At 26.8% G+C, this 23,608-nt stretch overlaps 1 protein-coding gene and 1 long non-coding RNA gene across 2 annotated transcripts in view; one reads left to right on the top strand and one right to left on the bottom strand.

Annotated features, from left to right (window-relative positions):
* Jhbp16 (Juvenile hormone binding protein 16) overlaps window positions 1-8,221 on the top strand; it is a 35,668-nt gene extending 27,447 nt beyond the window's left edge. The window contains exons 5-6 of the mRNA XM_075380091.1: window positions 1,347-1,478; window positions 3,722-8,221. Of these exons, the coding sequence (XP_075236206.1) occupies window positions 1,347-1,478; window positions 3,722-3,873 (284 nt within the window). The 3' untranslated portion in view covers window positions 3,874-8,221. The remainder of the gene's footprint in view (window positions 1-1,346; window positions 1,479-3,721) is intronic.
* A 3,942-nt stretch (window positions 8,222-12,163) lies between these two features.
* LOC142333219 (uncharacterized) overlaps window positions 12,164-23,608 on the bottom strand; it is a 62,998-nt gene continuing 51,553 nt past the window's right edge. The window contains exon 5 of the long non-coding RNA XR_012758557.1: window positions 12,164-12,605. This is a non-coding gene — a long non-coding RNA (uncharacterized LOC142333219). The remainder of the gene's footprint in view (window positions 12,606-23,608) is intronic.

Raw genomic sequence — 23,608 nt, 5'->3', positions numbered from 1 at the left:
CATTTTTTTTTATTTTGTTTTGATTTTAATTATTTTTGCTTACACAAAACACTGTATTTTTAATCATTTATCATCTTTAAATTTTTTAATAATTTTAACCCTGATAAAAGTCACACTGTAAAAAAAATAAATATGAACAGGTGTATAGAATAGAAATTTTGAAAAACTATAAATTTTATTCTAGATATTGAAATAAAAAAACTGATTTACTGTTTTTTTAAATGAATTAATTTGAAATATACATTGCAGACAATTAGAATAGCAACTCTACTGTTAAGTATCAGATCTACATAAGTGAAAGACATTTATAGATAACACTTATTACAGATTTAAAATTTGTAGAATTTACAAAAGATAATGGAAATGATCTTTTATGGATGTACAGTTCTGGACAAAGTCTGGTTCAAAGACTAGAACACATAAATCAATGGATTTTATGGAATGAAAATTTTTCCATATCTGCGTAATTATTATTTAAGGATTTATGTGTTGAGCCTGCTTGGTTATTGTGTCACTTTATTTTTGTTGATCCCTAATAGAAAGTTATGCTGTAAGTTCAAATCAAGTGCTTGAAGGAGTTTAAAAGTTCTTAGACCAAACTATCATTATCAACAGTTTCTTTAAGGAAAACAGACCAAACATATGGCTTCTGTAGATTTTCACTCATGTTGGATTCTGACTCCTTAAACACAAAGGGTGTACGGGGTCTCCAATGATCAGAGTATTCTGAGCATTGTTGTATTCATACATATGAATCAAAGTTTCTATCTAAATAATGTGACATCAAGCAAATCTTAAAAATGTTATAACTGTAAAGACCAGAAAGATACTGACTTTGTAAATAATAATAATGCACTGGAAGTTATTTGTTGGTACTTGTTTTGAAAAAACAACTGCAGTTTACCATCTTACTCACTATAATACTTCAAATTTTTTTAGAATTTTAATTCTTTTGATGAAATCAGTGTATTGATATAGAAATATCATTAAAAAATGTAATATGATTTTCAAGAAACAAAATTTAATAAATTAAGAATTTAAAACATTCAAATAAATTATCAAGTTAATGTAAACAGCCATCTGAATGTCAGTTCCTGGCTCTTATGTAGATGACAGACAAACATCAGTAACCTATAGCATTTGTAATTAATTGTACACATAAATATCCCACCATTTTATGAGTTTGTCTGATGTAATGTAATTAAAATACATTCATGTGCAAGTTGAAATCTTCTGATCTTGCAGTTAATAGTCTCTCAAATCTCAAACTGCAAGAAAATAGCCAAAATTCTCCAAGTAACTTGAAAATGGTAAAGAAGATTGACATAAGCAATTATTTGTTTCAGATAATTATATGCAAACTACAACGATAAGTAGACCAAAAAATTCAAATAATTTAAAAGTCAATATAGAAGTAAATAAAATTGGAAATATGGATCTTCATATCAGTAATCTCCTCCGTGGAAGGAATATATTAGGTAAGTAGTACTATACCTATATAAAATTTTACAAAACATTACTCAGGATATTTATAGATACGACCCCTTCTCCAGGCCCCACTAGATCAGGATGTTAAAAGCCCTCACTATCTTCTCTTATCAACTTCTGTTAAACACCTCTTTTCTTTACATTCCCCTTAACACAGTCCCTTTAATCAAAAGCTCATAAATCAGGCAAATTTTGGTTGTCTTCTTCCATTTCTTACAACAATTCACATCTTCCAATTCCAAATCATTTTAATCTCAATATTAATCGTTGTACAGTTTACATTCAATGGATTCCTAATTTCATAACTGATTACTGTACCAGAAGTTTTTCTGCTCATTACTGATCTTAAAAGCTTAATTTCTTTTGCTTGAAACCTATTCAAATCCTCTTAAACAATATCCATGTTTTTTACTGCATAAATAACTTATAGAATAATATGTAACAATTGTCACATAGTATCATACATTCACTTTTTTTAATTCTCAAAGGTACACATACTTATCACACAATAAATGTACTTGAACCAGAGACCTCTTGATTGTAAGGATGGAATGCTCTCCATTAATCTGTTGTGATTGTATATAGACAAATAAGCTATTTGAACCACTTGAAAATGGGGTTTACTCTGAATTGGGGGTGAAGTTGGAAATTACAATTTCAGATTAAAAGAAGGGATACCCCTCCTGTTAACCTGCAAAAGGGCAATAAACTCTGTTGTAAACTGACAGCCCTTTGTTAGTGGACTGTGATCATGATTCATAAGAACAAAAAATGAAACTTCCCAAAGTATAATTTTAAAAAAATGTGATAAAATGAGATATGATGTATTTTAAAAAGATGTGTTATAATAGTGTTTATGTTATGTAAAATAAATTTCTTTATGAATTAAAAAAAAATAAATAAATATGATGACAATTTTTTTTAAATTAAAATAAAAATCAGTTATATTGATCTATTTCGTAGATCATTTTTGCGATTTGGCAGCTAAATCTTCAACAAAGTATATCAACAGTATATAAAGGATCTTCTGAAGAGTCATATCATCGCCTACTTAGATCCAATATGAGGCATTTTAATAGGCTTATCTTTCTCTTCTGCTCTTCCATAGATTTATCTAATTTTTGTACTACAACAGAAATAATTTATCACCTCATTTATACTACTCAACAGCAATCGCTGTAAAATTTCAATCAACCATTCTTCTGTATCAGTAATATCCAACTATAATACTTAAAATTTTTTAATAAGTCAGGTATGTGATGAGGCAGTCAACAGTTGTGATCGTTATGCATCATTGTGATTTTTGTAGCCATGATTTTCAAATGTATCATGACAAAATTTTTTCAAAATCCATTATTTAAGCAATATTTTTACACTCTAATGCTGTAAATTTTAATTTAATATTTAATGCTTTCTCTATCTGAATCAGGTTGTAGTAATTTCCATTTTGTTAGATTATCATTTATACCTCGTTTCTAACTATTCAATTTATTTTAATCTAGAGATCGGATAAGGGATGCAAAATAAAAGTGATAGAAGTATCACTTTTTCTTTTATTTACTATATTGTTATTATTTTATTTTTTTTTTAATAAAATCAAAATGTGGTGTGTGCATATATGTATATTATTTTATTATAGTGTAATTAAAAAAAAGCAATCAGATAACAGAATTTACTGTACTATAATTTGTTGTCACAGGAATATAATTGTATTTTTTCAATCTTCTCCTTCTAAACAGGACTCAACAAAATATAATTGTGTATTCTAGTTTTCAAGTTTATTATGCTCAGTTAATTGACTTGAAAAATTTACAATATTACAAATGTAATGAATTGAGTTTAATTTTAATTATCAATATGTTTTTAGTTATAGTATATAGTAATAATTTGAAATTTAAAACCATGACTATTTTAAGAACAATTTATTGTTAATAAATAACTAAAACCACATAAATTTATGTGCAGAAAAATTATATTAAAAATTACATTGCCAAGAAAATATCTAAGAACATTGTTCTTCTAAGAACCAAACTGATGTACGTACTGCATGATGAAGTTAGATGATCAGTATCCATTTGCTCGTTTTCCTGATTATACTTGAATTCATTGATTTGGTGGGAACAATTATATAGTCAAGACTGAGTTATTTACATTAACATAAACTATTAAATTAATCAGTCTCATAAATTCATACTATTTGGCTAAAATTTAAATTTATTTTTTTTTATTTTAGAAGGAATTATGGATCGTGTAATTAATGCTACATGGAGACCTGGTTTTGCAGTAATTAAACCACTTATAAATGATATTGTCAGTACAGCATTTACAGAAATATTTAATAAAGCATTCAATGGACTCAGCATTTTAAATCTTGTATCACCATAGAATATTTTAATATTATTTAATCTGTAAAACAACTGTTATAATTAATATATCATGTACAAATAAAATTAGCAATAGATAAAAAATTGAAAGAAGTAAAATAGATAAGCACAACAAAGTAGATAAGTTGTAAAATCATGGAAGTAACAGTAAACTGAGAATAAAATGAGAGGATACAACAAAAAATTGAAGGCCTAAAATGAAAGGAAAGAGAGAAGCTTGGAATACAAGTAATGGTATTTGTAATTAATAGTTGGATAATAAAATAGAGATAACTCTTGTTGCTAGCATCAACGAAAATGGCAAAAAAGTGTATAAAAACAATTCATTTTCTAAATACATCAAAATGGGTGCTTTCAAGAGTACATTTTTCTTCATATGAAAATGGAGAATATAATCTAATATTTATACATATGTATACAATAGACAGTTAACATAATTACAGTATTATTATTAAACAGTAATAATTATATAAATAACACACATCCAGTTGGAGACATATGAATAAAACAAAATTTAAATTTCACAAAACTATTAACATTTTCTTACTAACAAAATAACAGTACAATCCTGATAATACAAGATCTATTGAAAATGTTATGATACAATTAAAAAAATTAATTTGAAGTAAATTTGATTCGGTTGTTATTAAAAATTAATAGTTTATTACAATATTTCTCATGTATTGTTACAAAAAAAAGTTATAAAACTTTAAATTTAAGATTATTTCTTAAGGAATTTGTTCTTTTCTAAAATACATAATATAAAAATAGCTGCAACATGTAATTGCAATTTCTATTGTAAATAATTTTTCGTTGTTTCCTATAAAAAAGGAATTATATGTCCTAGACTTTCTTGTAGCTGTAATATATCTAGATTATTTAAAGATATAAACAACACCAATCAAATGAGTAATGATATTTATTATACAGTCAAATCCTGTACAGAAACGAATGAAAGTGTTGCTTCTAGGACTGTATATTAATTGCATCTCCAAGGGTCTCTGATAATGATATACTTACTTAATAGCCAATGCCCACTCTTGGCCGCTGTTGAACCATTTTGTGATGCACTGACCATTATAGATGGACTTCTGTGTAAACAGGGCCTTCATCTTCCCTCATTGAGTGGTCCAGAGTTCTGCAGGTCCCCACATGGTCTGCATGTCATACAATTCCTTCTAGCATGCAACATTATAATATATAACTTCCATAACTTCTTTATTTTACATTAATTTTGAATTAACCTATCATATAAGATTTAAAAATTTGTTAAAACTTTATTAATTTGCACGAGTCAGTGATGCATTTTCTTTTTTCTTTGCTTGCACCTTCAATCAGCTAACTGCTTGATAAATTTTCAATGTTATAAATTTGATATAAGATTTTTGTTAGAAAAGTTAGTGTGTTCTATGTAATATTTAACAATATGTTCACATTATCCAAGTAAACACTGCATTAAGTAAATTTGCTATTTCTGCAACTGCTGTGCATTTGGGATCTATTGGCTTGTAAATCTTCTCAAGACATGATAATTGTAAGCTAATAAAATTCATTTACGCATGGATTTGCCAATCACAGAAATAATATACCTTTTTTCAGTTGATAGTTATAGTCTTTTTACAGCTCTGGTTTTGAACTAATGCCTGCAATATTAGTCAGACAAAAGTAACAACTGGTGCCATGATCTTTTGATTGCCAATAAATCATTCGAACAGCAAAGTCCTTGTGCTGAGAACTCTTTTTGACCAGCCTGTAAGAAGTCTGACACAAGCAGCACAACAAATGTGAGGGGCCCAATGTTTGTCATGAACACCAACTTTGCAGCCAAAATAAACCTCATAACATTTTTTGATGAGAGGAGTAAAATTACGTTGCTGAAATTTAAATATTACCTAGCCACAAATGTAGCAAAACTGTCCAGGAGGTTTACACAATTTCAAGGCATTTTGCAAAATCATACAATATACAAACATTACAAAGATATTCACATGTTTTGAATTCAAAAAATGAAATGCAAATTTAGAATATGTCGTAACTGAGAAATGTTTACACTGAATTATATTATATCATCACATACACACAAAAGATGTACAGATGTCAACAGAGTGAATACTGAACACAGACTGGATATGGTTTGAACCAGTAACTCAGACATAAACAAAACAGATGTTGCTTGTGGCATCACTTTGACAAACAATGACGACTAAGTCTGTACGAAAGCCATGTTGGTTCATTTTAGAATTGCATAATCCCACAATTATGACTAATTATTATATTGTTCTATGCTATTGCAGACTTTCTTTCAAATCAAACTAATTATTTTTAAATCCTTAATCCATACAATTTTTTTTATTCATTTATGTATTATAAATGCATATAACTGTAATATAATTGTATAATTTCCATAACATTTATAACACTGAACTGGGTGTAACCTAAAAACTAAGGAGGATAGAAAAATTTTGTTAACTTTTTTGAATTCAAGGAGAAAAATACATATAAATACCACTTCTACTTGCTCTGGGACAAAATGCTGTAGACCAGTGTTATTACAGCTGTATAGTAAAATTCATAGCTAAAACTAATGTAGATTTAGAGATCACTCTCGGCTGAATCAGAAAAATACATCATAAATTACCTATTTAACAATTTGCTTTTCTAGTCTGACCCTTATCATAAGTTTCAATTAGTTAATTTTACAAATTTCTCTTTTAGACTCTTTGTAGTTTTACTAATTGAAAAAAATTACATTCAATGTTTTCACTATTAATTCATTTTTAAAATCTTTTTTGTCATCATCAATCAAAACTGTCCTAGAGATTGAAAAAGAATACTTAAAATTCAAAGAAATTTAGTTTTGAAAACAGCCATTAAGATTTTCCAGAGGAAATTAATGATATTAAATTTAATGTTTTTTATTTGCTTTAGATCTTAGTCTAATGGTTCATTGAGCACATATTAGTGCCTTAAGCCTTTAAGGGCATTAAAACAGAATAGTACACTATCTTTCAGAAAATAAATGCTGTTTGCAATCTTGAGTTTATAAATTTGAAGAAAGAAATGTTTTTAACATATCAATATAAACATACTGAAGAGCATTGCAATTACAAGACTTTTCATTAAATCACATTTAACATAGACATTTTTAGGCTAGGAGCAAGAAGGTGAATTACTTCAATCTACCCTGATATATTAAAAGGATTGCCCATACCTTATTGTATCCCTTTTCACTATTATCAATTCTGTGGATCCATGCTGAAGATGCCAAATTTGAGAAGCCAATACTTGCTTGGTGTCTGGTAGAAAAGGTGCCAGTGGAGTGATTAAGGAATTTAGTTTCCTGTCTATTGTTTTAACAAGCATGATAAAGTTTTAAGTATGTGCATGTGTGTGTGTGTGTGTGTGTGTGTGTGTGTGTGTGTGTGTGTGTGTGTATGCATATGTATGTTTAAATAGATAAAGCCTTGCTGCAAAATCTTAAATAAAAAAAATAAAAACTTAAGAAAAATCTCAGAAGACTTCTCACAATATATACATTGGTTTTCACTTTTCATATTTATGAATGTGCTGATTAAAATATCCATTTACATGAAAAAAAAAATTTCATCGGTAAAAATTATAATTTAAAAATGTTTAACATTTTCTTTAATCAGTCTTGGATTTCTTGCAACAATTTAATTTTATATCCACATAATGAAACCTTTTATTTAGATTTCTGTACATTTCTGTAGTCACAGTGAGATCTTATCAAGGGATAAACTACTTAGGACTCTTAATGGAAGAATTTATGGGTTTCTTCAGATGCTGTTGTATCTGTTTTTAAGAGACATATTGTTTTCAGTTGAATTAATTATAAAATTTTGATTTTGTTTCAGCGGTTACTTTTTAATACACATATGCTTAAATGAATATTGAATGAAGTTAATGATTTAAGTTTAGCAAATCATAAAAAAATATAAAACATCATAAAAAAATATTGAATTTCTAGAGTAAAAAACGTAGTAGGAATGAAATTCCTATAACAGAGTAGGAATGGGGGATATCCAATGTTATAAAGATAATTTCTGAAAATGTCTCTAATTCTCCTAAAACCAAAAACCAAAAACCAAAATGTTGTAATAACATTTTGTTATTACAACCCGCTAATGTAAGTGTTATGTGTAACATAATCTAAGCAAAAAGTTGTGGAAACACCTCATTTTTATCAATAAAGACTCCTACATGTATAATAATGTTTTTAACTTTTTTACACTCTGTACTAAAAAAAAAAAAAAAATAAAAAAAAATGTTATACATACATTAGTTACTATAATTTCCATCTGAACACACTTTGCAAAACTAAATAATTAACACAGAATATTAAGCCTTTCTATCAAAAATGGTACTTTTTTTAAATGTTAACTTTGCCAATTTTTGGTTAAATATTATTCATTTCATGAACCGTAGTTTATAAAAGTTCATAAAATGTTTAATTTTGTTAGTAGAAATGCTTAGTGTTCTGTAACATAACTTCTATGTAACATAATACTTACATATTCTGCTCAGTATTTCTCTGATAAATTTTGTGAATATTATTTATCTGTATCAATTAATTTTTACTTTTGTATAAAAAAAAAGAAATTAAAAAAATATTTTTTGAAGTAGAAATCATTAATTGATTATTGCTATGATAATTTGTTATAAAGAAGAACAATAATTTTTGTATTATTCCATTTCTCTTTTTTAATAACCTTTTTTTATCCTTTACAACATTTTATGTCAGGTATTATTGATTATACAGTGATTCATGGAGAATGTAACAAACTTTTAGGATATGTACTACTGCTGAAAATAATGAAAAAAGTTCATATAAACATAGGTTTGGAAATGCTTTGTTAACAAGGGGACTAATGAAAGATTTCTGCACTTTTGGTAAAACTAATCTAGAGTGTAATTCCTCAGATCAAAATTAAGGATGAGATTTAGTGGTTTTAAATGAAATCTGACCTGAAAAAAAAAATCTGATGTGGATAACACATGACCTCCTTGTACGTCTATTAAATTACATTTACACATTTTTTTAAAATGAAAAGTACATATAATTTTATTTCATTAAAAACTTCTGACATTTTTTCTTTTTTTTTTGTTATTGAATTAATAATATTCATTTTAAAAATTTGTTTACAATGTGAAGTTAAAATTATTAATATTTAATTTTAAAAAAGTTAAAAAAAAAGGAGGTGAAGTCTGATTTGAACCAATGTGCCTTTCCCTAAGATCCAAAAATTTCATTAATTAAAATTTTATTTGGCTGTAACTCTGGAACCAATGAAAATATGTACCACTTATATATCGTTGAAAAGCTCTCAATGAGGGCTTATTTCTGCAGTTAAGAAAAAGTCAAAAATCCAAATTCTTTGATTTTGGGCTTTTTTGGACACTTTTGGTTCAGTTTATTACAATCAAAAGGAGAACGATGTTCTCCTTTTACAACGATCCTAAATCCAAAATTTCAACATCCTACGGCTAATAATTTTTGAGTTATGCGAGATACATAAGTATGTACAGATGTCATACTGAAACTGATCAAATGGATTCAGTGATGGTCAAAATGGATATTTCCATTGAAATCTAGAAACCCCAGAATCTTCGTGATCACAATACTTCCTTTACTTCATACAAGGAAGTAATAGGTCCTAGAATTGCATTTTTAGTTGTTTATGAGAAATTTGGTGTAAAGGACAACAGGTTAGATTAAAAAAAAATGAAAGTATTTTATATTTGGCGTAAAATAACTGTTAAATGTGTAATAAACAAACAGAAGTTTTAAACAAAACTTACAGTGAATTTAATTCTGAATGATATGAATAAAGCCCATAGAAAATAAATACAAACAAAAGAATTTTTAAGCTGATAAAAAACCTGGTAAAACCAATGATGTAAAACAAATTGTTAGGGATGTAGGATGTAGAGGGTATACTGAAATGAAACGACTAGCACTAGATAGGGAATCTTGGAGAGCTGCATCAAACCAGTCAAATGACTGAAGACAAAAAAAAAAACCTCGACCTTTCACCCATTCAAATCCCGGTCAAGCATGGCACGTTTTTCACACATGCTACAAAACATTCATCTCATCCTCTATGGAATGAATTGCTTGACTGCGAACCTGGAGGTAAAACCAAAAAAAAAAGTTGATAAAAAAACAAAACATGACGGACTTTAACAAGGTGTTAAACAAAATGAAATTTTCAACAATATAAAACAAAAGAATAAATATTTTAGAAAAATAACAAATACAAACAATAAAACTGATTTTCAAACAATTAAATACGAGTAAAAACTGCTGAAAATGTCCTCCACCACACCGGATTCAGCACTCTGCTTGACAAAGTCTTTAATGACATTTATCCTTTATCCCAAATTTCTCAAAAACTATTAAAAATGTAGTTCTAGGATCTATTTTTTCAATATTTTAGGTCAGATTTCATATAAAACCACTAAATTTACCACTTTATGTGGGGGTCTAACGATTACAACCAAGAATTTTACCAATGGCGCAGAAATCAGGGAAAAATCTTTCGCCAGCTCTCACTATGTAACTTATGTTTTTGTGAACTTTCATCTTTATTTTCAACAGTAGAACATATCCTAAACGTATGTTACATTCCTCGTGAATCATTTTGTATAAATTTTTCAAAAAAAAAAAAAGAAAGAAAACAGCATTAAAGAAATATATATATATATATATATATATTTTTTTTTTCTTGTCTTCAAATCCAGCACAGTTGTTGTTTATTTCTTATCACTGCATTATACTCTTAATTATACTTATTAATTTATACTGCATTTCTATCACTAGGTCATTTAATGACAAAATCTGTGATTGGGAGGAGTGTTATTCCAAGATAATATTAATAGTACGTAAAATACTGTAGCGATCATTAGCTTATAAAAATAAAACTAACTGAGAAAAATTAAAATGGTAGATGGATACCACCTTTCGAGTCCTATTTAGGTTTTTTGAACTCTCTCTCTCTCTCTCTTCAAAATTAATAGTTTACTGCTTTTCCTATTTGTAAATTCATCCCAAATGTAACTGCAACTAAACAAAAGAATCTGGGCCTCAATAAAATACAAATAAACATGTGTCAGCAGTGAAAATAATAGCTAACTTGTTTGCAGCTGGTTATCATGTTTTAATGTTGACAAGACTTTTTATTTCCATATCTATTGAAGGTTTTATTTCTCCTTTGTTTCCAGTGTGAGATAATTAATTGTAACACTTAAAACTGTTTTTTTGTTTTCGTTAAAAATATATTTTGTATACATGGACCAAACATTGATGTTCCACATCACAATGCTTTGAGAAATATGATCAGTAACTTTCAAGAAACTGTATCTGTCAAACACACAATCAGATCCAGAGCATCAATCATCCTGTTAAAGGAAAAGTTGGATGATGTCTCTCATTGTATAACTAACTCTTAAGTCCTGAAACTTCCATCAGAAAATTAGGGCAGCAAACTGAAATTTCAAACACTAGTTCACTCAGAACACTAAATAAATACTTTAAACTACATCTGTACAAAATAACTGTAGTGCAAAAGTTAAATAATACTGATTTTCCTGAATGTGTTAAATATTGCTAGTACTTTTGGGATATTATAAATAAAAAAGAAAAGTTCTAGATGTAACAATTTTTTCACATGATATCTGGTTTCATATCAGGCCATGTCAATAACCAGATCAGTGGGGTTTAACATATAAATAATCCTCATGAGATTTTGGAACAAAGATTACATTAAGAAAAATTTGGAATTTATTGCAGTTTACCATGTAAGCGGATAATTATTCAGTTTTTCTATTGAACAACTAAATAACTGAACAAGAAAAAGGAGCAACAGAGCACACTGTGAATATTTCACTAAATATTTTGCATGAAGTTTACCTCTATGACACCATTAAATAAAACTATTAAAATTTATGTAGCTATTAATGTTTAAAAAATTTAAACAGCTGATAATTGGAAATTTTCAAACTTATTTATTTTGTGGAAGATATTATTAGGTATATATTTGTCAAATTCCATTAAAATGTCTTATTTATTCCTAAAATGAACATTTTTTTATGGAAAAAAATCATAAAATGGCGGATAGAGAGAAAATGAAACAAAATAGGGCATTTATCCATACAAATTTTGATTGTTAATTTTGATGCGAGTTGGTCCCTTAATTGGAACAATACCTCCCAGGACAATCTGAACATAACAGTCAGAAAAATTACAAAAAAAAATAATTTAAATATATATTATTAATTAAAAAAATAATAACACATATTAGTGTGATAAGATACAGAAAACATAATTTTTTATTATGTAGAACACAAACAAGTACATCAGTAACTGTGAATAATTGAACAAAATAAAAAGAACATGCTACCACTATTGCTCTATTCTTGTCACAGCAAAACTTGTAGATTCTAAAAAATCAATAGATGCTTCTCTCCAAAGCACAAAATACGCATAAAAAGTTTTTCATAAAAAAAAAACCAAATGTTCTTATAATAAAAATATTAGTAGCACAATAAAAAATGTTCTGGTTAAGTTATTTTATATATAATTTACTACGATTGATGTAACTTGTAGGATGGTGACTTATAAATTAATTTGTTAGATCTGTTATTTTTTAATTTTTCCAAATTATCTCCTTCCATATCATGGAACATCTTTATTAAAATGGCTGTGCGATAAGACTGAAAAATTAAAAATAAAACACACATTAACAATTATTTACTATAAATTCAATATGTTAAGTAAAACAATAATTTACATGGTTACAAAATTAATGTAAAAAATTATCATTTCAATCATGATTATGCTGGTCATTATTTATTATTTTTCTATATAATAATATAAATATATGAATTTTAATATCATCTGATGATAAAATTACAAAAAATTTAATAAAACATAAAACAGAAATAACTGAATCAAAAGCTAGCCTAAAAATACTTTTTTATCAAACAGTTTCTTCAACAGTCACATAATCTATTATCTATTATTGCTAGATTATTATACTTCCTCAGTAATAATTAGCCAACATTTAGTAACTAGACTTTTCCAAATTCTAAATGACAACTCCGTATTTAATTAATTTCGCTATTAATTGAATCCCAATAACCAAAATGCACCACTAGTAACACATGCGTGTAAATGAAAATAACATGTTTTCTCCTTGCATTTTAGAAAAAGTATTTGATTATAGTATTCAAAATCTGTGGTAATTTATTATAATTAGATTCAGCCCCTCTGTGGGTTGACTGTTCCTATCCACTACCCTTTCCCTTTCCATATTCTTTGTCCATTCTTCCTTAGATAATTACCTAAAATTAAAAAAATAAAAATTGTTGTTTTTATCTCTCCTGTTATCTGTCCCAGACTTTAATATAATTGGGATACATATAATTTAAGAAGCACCAATCAGAGTACTGATTGGTACTTCTTAAATTACTCTGAAAGTAATGATATTCTCTATACAGCTAGTACTTAACTGAACAGAGTGAATGGGATACTGATCCTACAGTATATTTTCTTTATTGAAGAGGACAGCAGGAGAACGACTTTTTTCTCACTTTCCCCAATAAACCTGGCATAAATCTTTTCTTGAAAATTAGTAAGTTTTTAAAAGTGAACTGTAACTTATGTTAGATTGTCTACAAACACTACAGTTATGGCACTTAACAAAAAGATAGAATTACTTTTTCTGATGGCCCCATTGTAAATCTTCTAATTACGTAAATAGTAGACTTTTAAAATAATAAATTATATTGTTAAATTGATTTGATGACAATATTTTTAATTTTATTCTATCAGCATAACTTACTATTAAAAGTTATGATGAAAATACAATAAGACAGTAATAATTACAGAATATGTAATAGAATTCTTAGAGAATTCATCATCACTTGGTACTCTGTAGTAGGTTTTTTTAGATCTCTGATGTCTCCATTAATTTCTATGTCAAGCCTTCTTCTTTGCTCCCTTGTAGTTTCTAATCTTCACATCGTCTATTGACTTCATTCTTCTTATTTTTTTTTCACTTCCTTTCTCTTCTACTGCAGTTGTAGAGACTCCACTTCCTATAATCACATGTCCATCCATCCAGTTTTCTTTTGTTTTGAGACTTCCTGCATAAATGTTCTTCAATCCTGTTCATTATTTCCTCTTTCTTCACTTTACTCATTCATCCTTTTTGATATTCACATTTCATAAACCTCCCAATGTCCATGTTTCACTTCCATATAACAACACACTCCATTAGTATAGCATTTGGCAACCTATCTCTTTCTTAACTTTGTAATTTCAGACTTTTACTAAATAGTAATTTGCTTTTTTTATTAAAGGACCTTCCTTTGACATTGCTATCCTTACGGAATTAGAAGATAGAATTATTGTATTACTGCAAAATTATAAAATAATAATTAATCATGGCTTAGTATTAAAATTTATGTTGAATAGACTGATGTCATTGTGAGGTTCACGTTAAAAAATAAATAAAAAAGAATAGAAAAATTTGAACAGTAAAATATAAAAACAATCCATCAATCCTTGGAAGAGATTTCTTTTTGACACTCATTTTCATATTTTTGTCAAGATACCTGGCTTTCTCATATTTTGTGAGTTATTTTTTTTTTTTTTAAGTAAGGGAAGTATTTGATATAAACCTACCCATATTTATACAAAATAAAGGCCTCTCACAGAGAAGGGGATTAGTATGCTTAATTTCTTGATGGCAGTGAATGATTCCATTTTTAATTAGTTTACATTTAAATCGGTACATCACTTTGTATTCTACTTACATTCCTTTGTAAACTACTTACATTACTTCTGATAGGATTACGTGCAAAGGAATTAAGGATCATTAGTTGAACACACACTATTGATGAATCATGTAGTGGATGTCCTTCTAAAATGACTAAACCACAAATGAAAGAAAAAGTGCATAAAATCATATTGGCAGATCGACGCGTGACAATGAAAAGTTGGCAGAGTCTGTAGGCATGTCAGCAGAAAACATGTACAATATTTTGCCAAAACAGTTGGGCATGAAAAAGTGTGTGGTAATGGATGCTACTGCTAAAAACAATGACAAAAAAAATTCCAAGCAAATGTCTCAATCTCTTTCGATGCAATCCAGAGGAATTTTTATATCGATTTGTGATGAGACTAATCTTGCTCCCAGAGACTATCACTTATTTCCTAACCTAAAAAAATACCTTGGAGGTTAGAGATTGCCGCCAAAGATGGCTATTTTACAAAGTTGGATAAATTGACATACTGAACAGTCATAAGCGCTCTTGTGGAACCCTGAACTACACTTATGCTGAAAAAAAAATCAAAATGTAGAAAAATGTCATTTTCTTATCCAGGCCTGGAAATCGTCACCTCACACTTATACCACTAAAAATGTAAAATAAACTAAAACATCTAGTTAAAAAACAACCCTTAAAAGTAAAAAGTAATTTTTCTTCAATTATGTAAATTTTGATTTTTTTAAATCAGAACTAATAAATATTAATAAAATGTAATGTAATTTTTAACTTACTATATTAATTATTATTATTTAAAAGTAATTTTTATTAAAAGATTTAATTTTAATTAAATTTATTTTAAATAATCTTTCACCAAAATGGCTACAGAAAAAGCACACTGGAAAAAAATTAATTCTTAAAATTTTATTTTAAAAACTATGTGGATTTTTAATTATCTACTTCAAAACAAGAATGGTATATTTTTATATCTTATACCTCAGGACAACCGTATAAACTTTTATTAAATATATATTGAATGATTCACCTTTCAATGTGTGAATGATATAAGACATATTGATTTTTAACAGAATAAAACAGTTAACAACCTACACTAATTTATCAAAGATGAACAATCAATATTGATTTGAAACATCAAATAAAAAAAGCTTGAAAAATGGGATTTAAATAATAAAATATGTATTACAGATTTCTGTAAGAAAATTATACATGATTATTTTCAAAATTTGAAAAACAAATTTCTTTGTATATATAGTTATGAAAATATTAATACATACAAATAATTTTAATTAATATAAATGAAAATAACTATAAACAGGTCATTAATAATTAAAATATTATGGAATTAATGTAGCTTATTTAATCTAATAATACGTAGATATAAATCCTGCTAAACACTAGAAGAAAAGTGATCTCATATTATGAATTAGTAATAAAATATATAGTTTGAATATTTATTTTATAATGTTTAAAATTATTTAAGGATTACATTTTTTATCCTTATCCTAGATTTAGCACTGGATATAAAAAAAGTTAAAGAAAAATTTAACTTTAAAATTATTTAGTTTGCCAAACAGTACAAACAAATACAAAAAAATTATTAAAAGTCATGTTTTACAAAGCACATAAACACAAACGTTTAAACGAATCAATGTGTTGAATAATATGAAATTAACAAACACACGATACCTAATAAAAACAGCATATTTGGTAAATAAACTCAATATATTGTTTAGTTAGGATCTTAATCTTTTTAAGGTGGGAGCTGTAAACAATACTGAAAAATCCCTCTGAGGATGTTGCAAATAATTATGTCAAAAAGATCTAAGAAATAGTTTCATTAATTTAAAGACAATTCATTTATTATATTTTTTTCATTTTATAAAATTTGTAGAGCCCGTACAACCATTATTAGGTACATTATACCATAAAAAATTATCTGATTTTTATCATCTTACATAATAAAATTTATTTTAAAATATTTAATTTTTTTTTAATAAATATATTGAAATGCTACATTTTTCAACATACTCGTATTATTTATTTTTTATAATAGAATACTTTGAACATAGCATACAAATATTTTAACAAGGAAGATATGAAAGATCTAATGGTAATTAAAAAAACAGTAGATTGTTGTTGCCGGGTTATATTGAAATGGCTGAGCAATTCATAACACAATTTATTAACAATTTTTTTTTCTAAATTAACTACTTTTTGGTTTATTATGAGCCATGATTAATTTAAGTATAGGGTGTCCAGGGTAAAGGTATCCAACAGAAACAACCTGTATTTAAAAAACCAGTTGTCATAATCTCTTAAACATAGGTGTAATTGACAGTTAAGATCTCTAAAATTTGTTCTATATACTCTCAAGGTAGCGAATACGCACATGTAAGCAAACCATCTCACAATGCAGTGTTAGGCCCTTTCATTTTCAATTACTGTACAGGGACTTTCAGTACCAGTACCAGTATTTGACAACTGTCTGTTAACTTTCCTGCACGTATGAAAGGTTGGCTCACTAAATAACAATGTATCAAGATAATTAGGATTATTTTCAACATGGTGCATTACCTTTGCAGCAAACTAATATCTTAGAGGTGATCATTTGGTTTAATATGATAAAGAAGTTTTAACTTGTACATTTACAAATGGAGCCTTTTATGAACAAAGTTGAGAACAGTGGAACAAGGAATTTGTAGGTCATAATTAACCACCTGACTGAATTTCCAGGACTAGTAGTGAACGCATTGCATATCACTATCACAATCTCATCACCGATTGAAACTTTTGGGTGACTTCCAGTTTCTCTTAGTCATATCCCAACATTCAAGACTTGAATGTAGAAGGATCATATACACCATTTAACACGTAACTGATTCAAAATCCATTAACCAAGGCACACAGTGAACCTTGTGTTGTAGGGATCACATTTCGACTGACTACAACTGGATTGTGAGTTGTGCATATGTATTCTGCTGACCTTGAGAGTATACAGAACAAATTAGGAAGATATTTCTTATCAACTGAGCCTAAGTTTAAGAGATTACAACTAGTTTTCTTAATATAGGCCATTACCTTTGGGTACCTTTAGCCTGGACACACCATATTTTAGTGTAGAAAACATATTTATACCTTTAAAAAAATAAAATAAAATAAAATAAACTAACAATTCTTTGTCAACTTTTATAAACCTTGTTGAATAGAAATTTTTACAAATATTGTGTGACAAGTAACACTTAAATTACTTCTTTAAAAATTTTTAAGATGTTTAAATGCTGAATGATACAATCTTAATAACTTAATTTTTGCTATTTCTTCCATTCTATAAACAACAAACATATTAAATGATTTAGGTTATTTTAGTTAGCATTATTAGTTTATAGAATTTGTTTTAGAAACTCATAAAGCTAAATATGCAATGTAATTATGTTGAAGTGGTAAATGATGATTACTGCTCTAACTTCTTTTTAATGTCATATTTCAAATAATTCATTATTATTAATTTATTATCTCACCTAACTAGAATTTTATGTAACTGCAAAAGTATAAAAATATTTAAAAAGTCAACAGCCAGGGTAGAGTGACATTGATCTCTTCTTTGATCCAAAAGGTTCAAAACAAAAAAATAATTATATTGTAAATATTACATTTACAATTTTACAATTACAAGAGATTTTAATTAGCTAACATGGAAAAAAGGTAATGGTTTAAAATTATGACAAAGTACACAAAAATTTATTACAAAAAATTTAATAATTAGAAAAAGTTGAAAATGGCAATTAAGCTGAAACAAAACGTTTTGGTTCTTAAAAGTGATAAGATAAACTGAATAGTTTACTACAAAAAAAAGATGTGCTGTATTGATGTGTATAAGTCTATTTTTAATGCATATTTTATTAAAAAAAAAAAAAAATCAATACGCAAGTTGTAAGACAGCAGACAACATGATAAAATATTAAATATCAAAAGCAATCTAAAGGTAGCATTCATTAATAAATGATTTGTTGCCAGTATTGATTATTTTTGTTAACTTTCTGTACTGTAAAGAGATGCAAGAGTGACTGTAATACCACATAGTAAAAAAAAATAAAGAAACCATTACTTGTAATATAACAATATTACAATAATTTTACTTCCCTGGCCAATATCGATAGAATAGCTATGTTAAAGAGGAAAGTATTAAGATGAAGTCAAAAATGGAATATAGGTTTTTTTTTTACAATTTAGGGTCCAACTAATTCACCTACACTAAAATAACATACATATATATATATATATACACCCATGTACATATGTATGTGTGTCGCAATGCTTTTAGCATTTTATTTCAGAATTGACCACATTGATTTTCTTCAGATCTGGCTCAAATATTTCTATGTATGGGGCACTGGTCATATTCGTTAAGAAGGTGCACGAATATCATGAAAAAATTTATTTTTTCAGAGGCATTTTAGAAAAAAATTTTATTAAAACAAATTTGTTACCTACAATGCAAATATATATAATCGAAACAAATGTTTTTTCATGAAGTCAACCCCCACCTCTTAAAACTGAAATACATGTTTCTTGTTATTTTCCTCTATCTCCCTTCAGTTTAAATATTTTTCTAACATTTTTTTGAAAATTTCTTCTTCATATATACATCTATCAAGAAATGTTGACAATTTATTTTAAATTACAGACCCTAGACCTAAATGCAGAAAAGGTTTTTGAACATTTTATTTTTTTTATTTTAGACGTTATTGAAGGGAGTGTTAGATTTTGAGAAAACTTAGCTTAAGTGAATTTGTTAAACTTAACTTGTATATACTTATTTTTATAAGTCTTTTGTACAATTTATTCCTCATCCCCAAAAAATAAATATTTTATTGTTTTTTTGGCAATAACTCTTTTAATTAATAACCAGAAAAGTCATGCAGTAATTTGCCAGTTTTTTTTTTTTTTTAATTAAAATAATACTACCACAATGATTTTTTTTAATTTTAAAGAATTTTAAACCCGTAAATTCCATAATTAGGAATATATATATATTATATTAATATATTATTATTATATATATTTTAATATATATATATTTAACCAACCCTTCTTTCTTTTTCTGTTTAGCCTCCGTAAGGTATTACTTCAGAGGATGAATGAGGATGATATGTACAAATGTAAATAAAGTGTAGTCTAGTACAATCTCACTGGTATCCATGATCTAGTAGTATACAAATCCGTATAAAAGTAACTGCCTTTACAAGGATTTGAACCTTAGTACTCTTGACCCTAAATGACTTTACTCTTACCAACCCAAATGATTTTTTCCTTCCCATTAACAATTACAGTTTATTTTCCCAGTAACTTTGGATTACAAAATTTTTTACATAAACATATTTGAACTGTATATCATATTTACTCAAATTGGTGGCTCTGAATCTTAGAAGAGTATATTTCACTATTCTGTTCTAGGTCTAAAATAATAAAACCTGATACAGTAGGTTATGTATTAAGAAGTAATAAGACGAATCAGTTTTGGTAAATAGGAATAAAAGAATGCAGAGTGCTATGGAGATATAAACCACCTGTTTCTATACTGAGTAGAGGCATTTTAAAATAGGTCATGCCAAACTTCTACAAATGATTCAAAATATAAAGAAAAACATACCAAATTAATTTTCTAAATCAAAGAAAAATGTTTAGTTCTACCTAAAATACTACTACAAATTTTAATTTTCTGTTTGTATGATACCCCTTATTTTTTTTTTTCTTAATATTTAAAAGTTAACTTTTTATCCAAATAAAAATACTGATTTAGATTTATCTCAACACAAGAAATCAATTAATAACAGAGATATTAATTTTTTTTCATAAACACTTTTCTATTAATTTATACCTTTTTGTTTACAGTGAGATGATTATGCTTAAATGAACAAATAATAAAGTTGTGCTAGTATGAACAAATATATTAAAACATTTTTGATATTCTGTTTAAAGGTCTTGTATATTTTATTTAAAACAAAGGTTTTGTTTTAATTTTTCAGGAAAAAGAAAGAACTGTAAGAAAATTAGAGACAGGCATTAGGAAAATGAAACATTTTTAGATCTATGCTTCCCAGTTTATTGGTAAGAAGTCCATATGCCTCCCATCTCAAATTTAGTCTGTTATTTATAACTCTTTCCATCAATTTATCAAGATGACAGTACTTAATGAAAATTTTCCTTTTACATAGTTTTTATGCTTCTAAAAAAAGTAATGTAATTTATAATACTGGCGATACTACTATTGGATTCTCTTTTTTAATTGAAAAAAATATTTTTTAATATTTTTCTACCTTTTGACTGTTTCAACCAATAAACTTGTAACCTGTTGTATTTTTTTAATCTAAGCACGGAATTAAAAAAGAACAAAATAATATTTTATACTTTTAGAAGTAAAAATACAGTGAAATCTTCACAAAACAGAACCTCTTAAAAATAGAACCTCCTCAAAAAAATGGTTTCCCTACTTTCAATTTATTTAAATAGGATAATTCCTTCAAGATGAAAAACTCCATAATATTGTAACAGGAAAAAAATGGAATTAATTTTTAATTTCACATATTAAATTTATTCCATAAAATGGAAAGGAAATAAAAAACAGAATAGCCTATAATAAAATAAAGTGAACAAAAAACAAACTGTGCACAAACCACTTTTTGTAAAATAATAATTGGTACAGGGCAAAAAATGAACTGCTCTAGAAACACCTGAAACAGTTTTTCCTGATTACCTGTCAAAGAAAATCATGTAAATACCTTAATTAAAAAAAAAAAAATACAAAGTAAAGAATTTTAAATAAAAAAAAAAAAAAAAGATCTTATACTCCATTATTAATACATCAACATACTTCTAATATGAAATAACAGTGATGCAACCGAGTGAAGAGAATAATATTTATACAGAATAATTTTTTTTACTGTTAACTGCTAAAAATATTTGGGTTTCTTATGTGAATAAGCAAAGCATTAAAAAATATCAGATTTGATCTAATTAGCAAAATTCTTTTAAATGGTTATTGACAGACTAATATTGATAAAGATTTAATTTAATTTTTAATAAATTAATAACAAGATCTCTTACACAATTGGGAAATTTATTATTTTTTTGTACACCAATAAAAAAATGTAGGTTTTCTTGAAAATATTAAACATGAAACATTTCACCATTTATTGTTAACTTCATTACAGATGACAGAACTGTAAAAAGGGCACTCGGAAATTTTAAAATATATAAAATTGATCATTACAGCCAGTTAAATGTTGGTGGCACTTACATTTGATAAAATTTAATAAATACTACTAATATTAAATTTTTCCAGAAACAAATAAGTAGTACAATATGTGAATTTTTATTGCCTGACTTGAATAATAATAATAATAATAATAAGGTAATTTTTAAAGTCAGATGCCCTAATTCAATGCTTACACAGTTTCTCTCTTCTTTCATTACTAATAGATCACAAAAATAGCAAACTATTCATCTTATATATAAATGCAAAATTTTGGATGTCTGTTTGCAAAAGGATTATGCAAGAACCAACCAACCAACTGCTTTCAAATTTTCAGGATAGATTTTTGTTATCTCAGGGAAGGTTTTAAGATACAGATGAAGGCTCTAGCCTCCTTGGAAGTTATGACTTTAAAGATATTTATTAAAAAACCATTAATCCTTTTATTTCATTATATCTCTGTTTCAATTGCAGCAGAAATATAATGAAGTAAAATGATTAATTTTTTTTTTGTTAATGAATATCTGAAATATATTTAATATTTTCATTACCATGAGGATTATGAATATAATCCAGGCTAGACAGTCAGCGAGCGACTAGTTATAATATAATTATAATCATAAAATTAAAAACTTTAGATATGCAACTAAGCTCCATTTGCATGAAACATTTATTTTTGTAATGATTGCAATAATGTTAAATATAAAGTTAGAAATTTTTATTTTTGTAATGATTGCAATAATGTTAAATATAAAGTTAGAAATTTTTATTTTTGATATTATATTACACAACTTTAAAACAAATGGTATTTGATTTTGTTAATAATAATAACATAGAATAGATTTAAATCATATAAAAAATTATAACAGCCAGTTTTTCACAACTACAATTGAACATTTCTTAGGAGCTATCCAAATATAGGGTAAGCATCTTAGGAGAAGGGACTAAAAGCTTTGATTATTTTTTCTGGAAAAGGGTACACGTAATCCAAGAGGTAGAGGGTAATAACACTAAGCGGTAATCCATGTAGTTACTTAATTACTTTCCAGCTTCTGATTAAAAAAAGAGAAAAATGCTAAGTAAACCAACAATAGTTTTATTTTTTGTGAATATGTACTAATAAATTGGGAATTTTAAATGATACATCCGTAGATTTTGAGGAAACTATAACGATGTGAATCGTTTGAATCGGTTGAAAACAAGCCAAGATACAACTAAAACTGTAAAAGTAGACTTAAACTTTTATGACTGTAATTGAATTTATTATTTAAATAATAATTATAAATAATTTAATTTAAATTAAATTAGTGAAGTAAGAGAAAGCAAGCAAAAAAATTGTCAAAATACATAATCTTTGCATGCCACTTCAACAATTTTATCCATCTTTCAGGGCTGTATATCAACCAATCTGAACAATAAATATGTCTTTTTGTTCACCGTAAACGACTTAACATTATATATATTTTTTTAAATATTAGCTTTATGTTATAAAGCTTAATTGAAGAAGTGGGATGTAAAGACCTTCCATAACAGGTATTTCATATGTACTTAATTAAACAGATGAAATTAGCCCAAATTCCAAATTTTCACTAATAAAACATAATCCAATAAAATTACTATTTATGAAGCTATTAATGTTTAAAAAAAATTTAACAGCTGATATTTGAAATTT

Source organism: Lycorma delicatula, chromosome 12, assembly GCF_047948215.1.
Source record: "Lycorma delicatula isolate Av1 chromosome 12, ASM4794821v1, whole genome shotgun sequence".
NCBI lineage: Eukaryota > Metazoa > Arthropoda > Insecta > Hemiptera > Fulgoridae > Lycorma > Lycorma delicatula.
This window is presented reverse-complemented; position numbering and strand designations above follow the sequence as displayed.